At 31.2% G+C, this 12358-nt stretch overlaps 1 protein-coding gene across 3 annotated transcripts in view; it reads left to right on the top strand.

Moving 5' to 3' along the window:
• The window catches only part of Luzp2 (leucine zipper protein 2), a 477121-nt gene that overhangs the window by 339527 nt on the left and 125236 nt on the right, over window positions 1–12358 (top strand). For 2 of the 3 annotated variants that reach the window (XM_077797694.1, XM_077797696.1), the window contains 2 exons: window positions 7678–7740; window positions 11127–11189. The exons of the other annotated variant lie outside the window; for it this stretch is intronic. In XM_077797694.1, coding sequence (XP_077653820.1) covers window positions 7678–7740; window positions 11127–11189 — 126 coding nt within the window. The remainder of the gene's footprint in view (window positions 1–7677; window positions 7741–11126; window positions 11190–12358) is intronic. 3 annotated transcript variants of the gene reach the window in all.

The following is a 12358-nucleotide window of genomic DNA, read 5'->3' as shown; positions in this document are numbered from 1 at the left end:
AAGATGGTCTGGGAGATACTGTCACATTTTCTATCCTTTGAAAGTCAAAGTGTTAATACTTTAAAATATTTCATGAGAGATTTTCAGTCAGTGTGATTCTAGTCATCTCTTGAGATCTTTAATAACAGAACATTTCAGGTATGATAAGTCACAGAGAACATGAATAGACCAGAGAATTGGCTATTTGATAAACTGGGCAAATGGAAGTCTGGGCTGAGGGTAGGAAAATGTGATCAAAGTGTAGGAATACTCATGAAAGAAAAACTACACAAGATAATCAAATTTCAAATCCAGGGTTGTCTCATTCCTTTTCCCTTCACATAGATTTCTCCATACATTTTAAACAAGAAATTATCATAATAAAATTTGCATATTAGTAAAATAAATGATGGAATTTAAAATTGTACAATAATCTATACTATTCATTTGAATATTAAATATGTTCAATGGCAATAGATACTGATATATGTGTAATTGAACAAATCAGGAAGACTCACCTCTTGAGAAAAAGAAAAGGAAAATATTTTCAAAAGTACATGATTCTTCATGCCTTTTTACATGAAGCATGTCTTTGAGAAAATCTCCATAAAGGGAAACAATATGAGAAGAGAATAGGTGAAGGGGAAGAGTCAAGCATATCCAGGACATCCAGTTTGCTCCTTAAAAGTCATGCTTATCAAAACTTTCAGTAGATGTGTTCTGTTTTCTTACTTGTGGGCACAGATTCTAGCCAAACTGTAGTAACCTCCTCTTTGAAAAGTAGTTGTGAAACCAAGACATTTCAGAGTGGTGCACACATACATATGAAATGTCAAAATTCCTTTTCTAAAGAGAGTTTTTGAAAAGAATACTCCTAATCTCTTGTGAAATTTACATATTTTTATTCATTGGGTACTTTTTGAGTGTATGCCAAAGGTCTTCTGAGACATCATGAAATTGACTGGAGTACCAAAAGAAGCAGGCAAAAATACTCAGGTAGAAAAGTAGATCCCTAGCACATGAAACCATGTGTTAAACTCCGATCAAGACAGTTTATAGCCATCATTTTCTGAGACAGAATTAAAAAAGAAAATAGCAAAGATTGTCTTTGGAACTGATGAGGAGATTGGTAATTTTCCTAGTCTGTTTTTTTTTTTTTCCTGCAAATAATATTGTCAATGTTCTTTTTTTTTTCCCTTTCTTCTTTTTTTCAATTGTTTTCTTTTTAGATATACATGATAGTACAGTGCATTTTGACATATTATACCTACATGGATTATTGTTCTTTCAATTCATTTAAACTGGATAAAGTGGAACCCTGAGAAAAATACCGTATTTTTCATTGTTTGGATGACTGAAACTTTTAGAAATATTTCAATTTATTCATTTGTGCTAACAAGTCATGTCTAAGTGCCTCTTCAGGAATATTCTGATTAAATCATTTCAAATTAGGTGTCCTTAATGCTTTTATCATGGCTCACAGGTCTTCTCATTTAATATATGTTTTATAATTTTTGACTTAGTATTTAAGTATGATGGAGTCTGAGGTGTGAAGTGGAATAATATTAATTCTAAATATTCTTCTAAATAGATAAGTAGACACTAAAATTTTTAAAATGTAAAAGAAAAGCAAATTGTTTGATAATGGAGAACATATTACACATAAATACTTCAATTGAAAGATAGAGATTACCAGACTGCACAGAAATATGAGAACAAATTATATAATGATTGTAAAAGAAATTCTTAATAAATAAAGACCCATATCAGAGGAAAATAAAAATATAAAAATAGACATGCTCTGTAGACATGAGAAACAGTTGCCTTTTTTGTATCAGATAAATAAGGCATGATAAAAGAAATTTGGCAGAAATTAAGAGGTGCTTTACATTAATGCTAGAGACAGCAACTCTTCACAATGATAAAACAATTTTTAATTGTGTAAGCTCCCCAAAAGACTGTCAAAACATTTGTTGCAATAGTTGCAGATTTAAAAGACTGGATAAACCCAAAACAAATTCTATATATTTGAATATCAGTGCCAATCATTATCAGGAACGACATGATATAGAATGCCATCATCTTAAATATTGAAATTCTTAAAAACCAAGTTCCTAAAGTTTGAAGTCCCCCCAAATTATGATCTTGAATGATTAAGTGATGAAATGAAAAAAAAAAGAAAAGAAAGAAAGACTGTACAATGGGGTAGAAAGCTAAATTTTGAGAAAGGGATGAGTGCATTTTAATGATAGAGAAATTTTAAAAATGCTATGTAGCTTACATACCTAGAATGCAGTTAAAACATTTTTTAAATGTGTCTGTCTGTGAGGATGTTACCAGAGCAGTTTGTGTGAGTTTGAGTGGACTATGTGTGGAAGACTCACCCTGTTTGTGTGCAGGCACCATCCCATTCCTGTACTGGAGGTGTAGAGGTAAAAGTTCAGTAAAGTCCTTTACAAGATAGCTCATCCATTTTATTCCTTTTTTGACAAATTGACAGTACAAAATTGCATTATCATAATGTTGCTTTGAGGTGTAAGCATGGTTCATGTAGGTATAAATGTTGTTACAATGTGAATGAGGATCTGTCTTTTTAACACATCTTAATGTGCAAAACATACAATTCCTCCAGATGATAGCTCTTCCAGTGATTGCATATGCAGTGGTGACCCATTCGGGATTTTGATCAATCTCATCAAAAGAATGAGGTTGTCCCTCATAGAATTTCACATGACCAAAACTGCAAATCAAGTTGCTCACAATTTCAAACCATATTGTTATGCAGTTATACAGTTCAGTTTCTGACCTAATTTGTGAATGTGGTTCATCTGCTCATAACTGGTAGAATACCTGCTGTTTATGAGTGAAAAATATGTGTGTTATCATTTCCTTTTATATTGTGTAAAATGGCCTGTGAGGTGTTTCACTCTGTTTCTATGTGTTTGACAAATAAATATGTTTTATAAATACGAATTAATTATCTATAAAGAACTTAAACTGTTTTTACCAGAATAATATTTCTGGAACTTTTATAGTTTAGGAGTTTTGAACTTCAAGGATTTTGATCTGTCAGGATTTCAACATTTGGTAATATTGTGTTTAGGATTGTGTCTTAAAGAATCATGGTCCAAATAATAAAATATAACATAACATAACATAACATAACATAATAAAATACAATATAACATAATAATTTTCATAATAAAATACAATATAACATAGCATAATATAATGCTATATTAAATCAATGACATTATGTTTCTTTACACATAATAATGTTTTATACTGACATTTTTTTTTTGCCTGTGTTTTGAAGATCTCATTTTCTACTTCTTTTTGTGTCTCACCATCTTCAGTGAATACTGAATTGTAAATATAACTTTTTTGAGTATCTGAACTTTATTTCTTCTATGTTTAAATTTTATTTCACTGAATAGCACTTTTTTAACATTTATTTTCTAGGTGTAGATGGACACAATACAATGCCTTTATTTTTATGTGGTGATGAGGATCGAACTCAGGTCCTGCCTGTGTTAAGCAAGTGCTCTACTGCTGAGCCACAATCACAGCCCTGAATAGCACTTTTTGAATGTGGTTATTTTGAACCTTATTTTAAAACTATGTAAGATTGATCTAAATGAGTTTTTGTTAATCCATTATAGTTATACATAATAGTGGGCTTCATTTTGATATAATCATACATGTATGGAATGTAATTTACTCCATTTGCATTCTCAGTACTTGCTCTTTCCCTCACTTTTCCCTGTCCCTGCTCCCTAAATTAATTTTAGCTCTATTTGTAAGTCAGTCCCTTCTGAGTTCTTTACTAAACACCTTAGTTGTTAAGTCTTTTGATTTTGACTGATTGGAAATTGAATGTTCATATAAGTGCTAACGATTTTTCACCTTGCAGTTCCTTCCTACTGGTTCTTAACTGTTGTTGTTGCAGGTCACTTTATACAAATGCAATTTTCCATTCATATAAAGGAATAAAGGGACCCACTAAAAATCTGAAGTTCTTTTTCTACATTGATACCAACACTCTGGTACATTGTCACACAAATTCTTCCTGACAAACTTCTTCTAATGTCAAACACTTCTCAATATTTATCAAAACTTATGTATTCTTTCTGGCTTTTTCTTTTGCATTATAACTCATAAATTGCCTCTAGATAGAAAAGCAGAGATCACAAAGTTCTTTAACTTTTTGCTACTCTTTCTGGGACCATGATCTGACAGTTGTTGTCATGTCTGAAAACATTTGCTTAGTATATTTGATCTGGTTGTGTACTTGTTCATGGCAAGAAGGAAGGTCTGTTGCCTAATGTTCCATAACGGCCCAAGAAGTTATTTGCTCAACTGATTTTTGTAAAAGGCTCTTAGATATGTCAGTACACAAAGAAGAGTCCCTTCACCAGCTGGTGTTCAAGTACCTGGAAACCCGTGTTTAAAGGAGCAGGTTAACTTAATGAAGATTACACATAAGTGCATAATCAAGAACTAACAATTCTAGGAAAATGTTTAAGTAAAATTCTTTTGGACTTTAAGGTGAGCAGATTTTTTAGATACAAAATGAAAACTCTACCAAGACTCTTCAATTAAACCTAACACTGATTCCTTTGAACCTTCTTATTAGACTGAGCCTTGTCTTTGGTCTGCCTAGTCCAGTTGTAGTAGGAATTCTGCTAAATCAATTTAGGGAGATCTCTCACCCATGATATTTGAATGCAACCTAATTCTTCATCCCTACTCTTAATATTGTGCCTTCACCAAGAATCCTGTGAAGTTTGTTTAGCAATAACCTCCTATCCAGGGTAATGGCTCCTAGTGAAAAATTCCCATCCCCTGACCCTCCTAATTCTGTTTATTGACTGCATTTTCAGCTGTCTTTGCTGTATTAGGAGTCGAGTCCCATCTTTCCTTTTTATTTTAAAACTCTCGACACTTATTACAAAAATTCTGAAAAAAATCTTCTTTTAACCATTGTAATATATGTTTAAAATTTTTTTCTTGAACATTATAAAAATAAAAAAAAAACCAATGACCTAAATTCCAACAAAATATATTACTGTGATTCTTTTTGCCTCCTTAATTAATACCTAACATCTGTTAATATTTATAATAATATTCCTTGAATTCTAGTGAAAGATAAATGCTTTAGTAAAAAACAACCCACTGTTAAAAAATTATAGAAAAAACATTTTTTTTACCATAAACAATATTATAATAAAGGCTCTAAGAATTTCACAGAAAATAAATCTGTTTAATTTTGTTCAACCCATATTGCCACAATATCAATACTTGATCATCTTAGTGGCACAGGGAAAACCTTGTAAATTCTGTAGGATGCTTAGCACTGTTTATGAATCTATAAATGTGGGAGACACATATTCATTTTACTGAAAAAAAACTGTTCCAAACCAATAAAGAATGGTCTAGCGCTAGGGATATAGCTCAGTTGGTATAGTGCTTGCCTTGCATGCACAAGGCCTTGGGTTCAATCCCCAGCACCACAAGGAAAAAAAAAAGAACCATTTATTTTTAGAATTAAATCATATAATCAGAGATAAATGATAAATAACATCTTGAAAACTGGTGATTTATAGTCTATCATTTTTAAAATGCATATTTGTTTCTCAGGCAAATATCAATCTATATCATTTTTAAAGAATTGAAATTAGTATGTATAATGATCTTCACTATTCAAATCAATATTCAGATTCTACTGCAGAATCCTCTTTTTCAGACACAGAGGGAGAAGAAAAATAAAGAAGAAAGGACAAATTAATCTTAAGTGGAGTTTCAAATTTTAAGTAGTATAGAGTACAGAGACCAATGTTTAAATACATTATTGTTTAAATACATTAATTTGTAGTCATTTCTCATATCTAATAAAGCCACTGAGGTGTGGGTTCTTTGTTTTGGTACATAAGTCATCCTACTATTTGTACTTATCTCAGTCCTAAAGAGATCTGGTTTGCTCTACAATTGAAGCAACATTAGAGAGTTAGAATATAGCGGCATATAGCCTTTTATTGTCATATTTCTAAATGTAGGAATAATGTACATTAGATTCTCCTCACAAACATTAATCTTATGCATCATTGTATAAGTACAGTTATTCCCCAAAGAATATCACCTGAATGAATCAAGGTAACGCTCTCCTTGTTTATGTAAAATATTTCACTGTACTAAAATTCTAAATGAGCTGTCCAGAATTTCAACAATTAACTACAGAGGAAAGTAAACAAACTTTCAAACGGGACATCTGCACTCTGTTAAAGCATAAAAGGGAAACAAAATAGGAAACAATGTTTGAAATCATATAAGAAATAAAATTGACCAAATTATGTGCATATACAAGTATGTCACAACAAATCCTACTTTTTTATATAGTCATATTGTACCATTAAAAGAATAAATTAAAATTTTGAAAATTTAATGGAAGAAAACCAAAATGATCACATGGGATTTATGGTGGAGATCTCTTAAATTTAATGTGCCCATTCATTTGTTTGTTCAGTCTACATTTGATTTTGTACAATTTGCTCAAGCTACTCATCAAATTGAGCATCTTTAGAGTCATTATGTATTATGTTAAAAAAAAAAAAGCATGCTTTCCCATTTCACTACTTTACCCATTGGAGTCATTATGAGATCTAAATTCTGTGTGCTTTTCAAATTTCTGGGTTTTTTTTGTCTTTGTGTGTGTGTGTGTGTGTGTGTGTGTGTGTTAGTTTGACCATCTGGTCTTTGTTCCTCAGTTACTGGGGCAAAAGACAGAAAAATCTGTGTGTAAGAGACATAAATAAATATCTACAGTTGTAGGGCTGAGAATGTAGGTATCTCCATTGTAGAGACCTTCTCTAGCATTCTCCTGACCCTGGATTTTATCCCCAGAACCAAAAAGGAAAAAAAAAAAAAATATATATATATATATATATATATATATATATATATATATTATATGTGTGTGTATGTGTGTGTGTGTGTGTGTGTGTGTGTATTCGGATGATTAAGAAGTAGTATTAGACAACAAGCTTTTTTCCTATTAACCTGCACCAATTATGGGAAACTTAAATGGGTTAACAGATCTGTCTGTACTTACACTCAACAGAGAAAGCACACCTCTAAGGCTGGGTATAAAATGCTTCTGAAAGAGACCTTTAAGAGCAATGTCCAGAGATAAGGGATGTAGAGAAATCTAAACCTATGACTGTCAGAGGGAATGAAGACTATGATAGCATACAAGATGACCAGCAGAGATGGCAGCAGGAATAAATGCCTGTACTTCAAATGGTGCTTTAAAAAAAAAAAAAAAAAATGGACTTGAATCAAAAAAAAAAAAAAGAAAGAAACCACCATGCATTACTGATTTGTAACTGATATTACTTTAGAAAATCATAAACATAACTATATATTACTTTAGAAAATCATAAACATAACTATAATGAAATAAAAATAAATGAGAGGATAAGTAGTTTTATCTTTTTAAATGAATGTGTTAATGCTAGTACATAAAATTTTTGTTTAAATAAAAAGAACTCTATTTTACATTACAGATTTAATTCAACTTTTTACAAATTCTATATATCACGAAGATCTAGCCTATGAACTAAACTTAATGTTGTTGGTAAAACTAAGGAAATTCTTAGTATCTTATTACTTTTGAGCATAAAACCATTTTTCTTTCCTCAGAATAAAAGCTTGAAAAACAAACTTTTGTCAGGAAGCAAGCTGTGTGGGATCCATGCAGAAGAGGTGAGTAAATTTTCTTCTAGCTTCAACTGGAGAAAAACAATATCCATGGCCAATATATATTTTTTTAATCTAGACAATGATTATTTATTTTTCCTAACAAAAATCAAACTTTGGAATAGAATAATAAAACACATTTTAAGTTTTTCTGTATCTTTGAATGTTTTAACATTTTACAGCTAAAGAAAAAACTAAGAAAGTTAGCTAAATGTTGCTTTCATTGGGGTGATATCCTAGATTCTTCCCTTAACTCTATTATCAGAACTTCCTTAATAGAAAATTCGAAGAAGTTAATCAATTTTCAATTTTCCTTTTTTTTTTTTGTATTGTCTACCTGAGTTCTACAAAGTTTTGTACTGATGATTGATTGTCAGAATGAAGATGCTGGTAATGATCCTAAACTTTGTAAAACGAATCCATTCTTTGTTTCTGTTTGCTGTGCAGCAAAAATTGTCTCATTCATTTCTCAGAGAAGAAAAAGTCATTCTGATTCATCCAGGCTTACCTAAAATAATTAACTTCTTTCACCTCTCATCTTCAGATCTTTCTATGATCCTGTGTTTAATGTAGGAATGTAGTTCATATTAAATATTTTTTAATGTGAGCAATAAAATAGTAATGATAGTTTTGGAAGTGATCTTTTATTCCTCAAGGTGAGGAGACGGAGTTCATTGTGTTACTTGTATCCTGCAAGAAGCACACACAGAAAGGAGTAATTGTAGCAGAGATTTATTCCATGAAAAGCCTTTAATTGATAAGGAACAGGTATGAGAAACTTTTTCACACCACAATGAAGACCTAATACCTGTCCAAGAGTTGGGAAGGAAGGGTCTTAGGAAGAATAAGAGCAAAGGTTTACACATGCATGTTTACACATTCATTTTCCACTGTTGTGTAGAAATAAGGCAGAGAGCGCTTCACACAGATCTACCATCTTCTAAACATGGAACCAGAGCTACCATTCCTGGGCCCAAAACACCTTTCCAGTCATTATCTTTCTGAGAGAGATGAAGGGAAGATTTCAGGTGGAACATAAGCACTGCTCTTTGGTACTCTAAGGAGGAAATTGTCCATCATCATATACCCTTTTGGCCAGAACTAGGTCACATGCCTAGCCAAGTTGAAGGGATATTGAAAAATGTTATGAGAGTGGTCACATGCCTAGTCAAAATTTGGATTTCTTTTCTCTCCAAGGTGAGAATACACCTTCACAAACAAGCAAATAAACAAAAACTCTTTATCCACACACAACATTTAAAATTACATTTACATTTTATTTTGTAATTAAAAAGAACATTATCAAAATCCTAAATATAGTAATTTCTCAAGTATATAAAGTTTATTCTTTTGATGACTTTAATTTTTCAAAATCTTCTTAACAATATAGCCAATATGTCAATTGTGCTTCCTATTGATTTACATTACAAAAGAGATATGCTTAATCAAAATTTATTGTTTCATAATTCATCATCAAATGCTCAGAACAGATTTGCTTAACTAATTCACTAAATGTTAATTCACTAAATATTAGAAAATTGATAGAAGAGAGGAGAGACCGCAAGAACAACTTTTGAAGGTTATTTTTATAACAAAGCTTAAGAAATCTCCCACGTTGCGGTTGCTAACTGAAGAAAAATATCATCTGAGTTTTGTTGTAGTTAATGAATGAATCATTACATAATTCAATAATTGATGTTTTCATAGTGATTAAAAATTTAAATATATATATATATTCTCTTTATTCAGCATAAATATTCATTAAAAAATAGTAGCCCAAATGACATAATATGATTTCTTTCTGATACCTGAAAGAGCACCAACTAAGTAGAAGACTAGAAAAGGAGTTGGGCACATCACCTACACAGGATGTAGTAACAAGCTCCCATTTCCCATTGATATTTGTCAACACTAATTAGGAAAAAAGTATATTTTCGTAAGAGACTATCCAGCCTGGGTGTAAATGGGTTCTAGACACTAGACTGTGACAAAAGGGGCAAAATGTCAATCAACTTTGCATTCAATTTGTGAAACCTAATAGAAATTATCTTTTACTGAAATGAGTAGCACAACATAACAGCCAGGAAATTAAGGATTATCTTAGAAAACTAATAAGAGACAGAGATGCGATGTCTAAAACATCATTATTTTGGGACACTAGTGAAAATTGGGGGATGGGCAAAGTTGTAGCAATTGTTAATTTTGAAGTAAATTTATTAATTTAAAGGGCTGGTGGCTCAAGTAAAATTTTAAATTCTGAATAAAATATTAGTAAATATAGACACATAATGACATCTTTTTTATTTTCTTATGTTCCATGCACTTCAGTACTCCTATCATGAAAAAAAGAGTGAATTTTTATAGAAATGAGAAAACATTAACAATCTTATAAGAAATTACAAATTCCTGTTGTTTCCTTGTTTAGAGTTGTAGTACAGAGTTGTTAATATGTCAAACTCTTAAAACTCTTTTCTTTCTTCTTTCCTTTCTTCCTTCTCACATTCTTTCCTTTGTTTCTTCCTCTCTACCTCTCCCTACCTGTATTGTTATAATTTTAGTATATGTGCTGAAGAAGCAAAAAATCAACTAGTATATTTAATTATTATTATTTTTCTTCTTGTGACCATGATAAACGTGTGCTTGTGCATGTGCGTGTGTGTGTGTGTGTGTGTGCATCTGTGTATGTGTGTGTGTGTGTGTTTCTCCTGAATAAAATATCAGGACCCAAAATCTAAGGTATAAAAATACAGTAAACTGAGGTCCTTATATTAAAATGTTGGAAACTAAATCTCTTCTGAAAATTTTGGAAAGCATGCTCATCATCTATGTCTTAGAACATAATTTAGTGTTGTAGTCAAATATATCTTCTTCCTAAGTAATCTTCTTCCTAAGTATATTACCTCCAGTAATATTTGCTTAATGCCTTCTCCATTAGAAAAGTGTAAAATTTAAACATGCTCTTCAATTTAAATTTTGTTATAGTTGATATGTAAAAATAAGTCATTTTATATAAACCGTGACAACTGAGGCACGCACATACACAAATATATTTAACATCTAAAATTATATTTTCAGCAATGCCTTGGTGACAGAAATTTTGTGTATTTGGTTAAAGAGTGGGGAAGAGCAATAAGTAAAATTCTTTAAGTAATATCTTTTCTTAAAAATAAGACTTTTTAAAAATAGGCTCTGACTTTTCTCTTCCAGTCTCAGATGTTGGAATGTTTGATGCCCAAAGCAGAGTTTAAGTGTTCTTTTTTTTATTTCCAAAGTAGTGGAGTTCTATTTTGCTTCAATACAAATTTACTCTTGTGCAGTCTGAAAAAATGTGTATCTATAAGCTTGGAAATATAAGTGAATTTAGGTACTAATCTATGTTTCTGCTTTTACAGTCAAAAAAGATCCAAGCCCAACTAAAGGAACTTCGTTATGGGAAGAAGGATTTGTTATTTAAGGTGAGCATCCTTTTCTCTCCTCCAAGTTCCTAGCTCAATATCTAAACTTTCAAAACCGTTATTTAGCTTAAACTTTATTTCTATACTTTGTCAAGAACTAGAGTTGCAAGCTAAAGCACTGAAGATACTTTAATGTTCTTGCACACTTAATGTAGATAAATATAATTTCCTTTGTACATTTCTTATTAAATGCACATGTTGTTACAAAGTATTTCCTTTTCAATCCCAGTTATTTTAATTCAATATGGGGAAAATATTGTTTTTGCAAAGTTTGTACACATTAAGCAAAATCCAAAGAAGTTTTCCAGTGACCTAGACTCTTGATTTTTAGAAGTTCCTAAAGATACTAAGAGTCCTCATATTTCATTATGATTGCTTGGTTTTGGACTGATACTCTCATTACAAAACTACCTGGTCAAATCCTATGAATAATTAGGAATCTGACACAACCTATATGTACAGTGGACTGGATAATGGTCTCGCAGAGATATTCCAATCTTAATTCCCAGAATTGGTGAGTATTTTCTTACAGGCAAAAGACATTTTGTAGGCGTGACTAAGTTAAATTTCTTTTATACATAAAACTTAAATATTTGTTTTTAGTTGCTGATGAACCTTTATTTTATTTTAAACTTAAATATAAACATATTTGTTTATACGTGGTGCTGAGAATGGAACCCGATGCCTCACACATGCAAGGTAAGTGCTTTACCATAGAGCCACAAACCCAGCCCCAAGTTAAGATTCCTGAGATGAAAAATTATCTTTATTATCGAGTTAAGCAGTAATTTAACTATATGAATTCTTATAAGAATGAGGCAATAAAGGTAAAGAAAATATTTGTTCACAAAAGCAGTAGAAGCGAAGATAAAGAAAAAGAGTCTCCCTAGCCTCCAGAAAGTAGCTACCATGCCAACACTGGACTTTTATTCCAAAAAATTCATTTCAGACTCCTGATCTTGAAACTTATAGGACAACAAATTTGGGTTATTTTAAGCCACTAAGTTTGTGGTAATTTGTTATAACAGCAAAGAAAAACGAATACAGATAATTTCTTGTTCCCCTTTGATCAGGGGTGATGGAAGTCAGATATTTTATTTTTTTTGTCCATTTTGTTTTTTATTGATTTTTTAAAAGAATAAATGACAGTGAAATGCATTACAATTCTT

Source organism: Urocitellus parryii, chromosome 4, assembly GCF_045843805.1.
Source record: "Urocitellus parryii isolate mUroPar1 chromosome 4, mUroPar1.hap1, whole genome shotgun sequence".
Lineage (NCBI taxonomy): Eukaryota > Metazoa > Chordata > Mammalia > Rodentia > Sciuridae > Urocitellus > Urocitellus parryii.
Note: the sequence above shows the minus strand (reverse complement) of the source record. Positions and strands in the feature narration are given on the sequence as shown.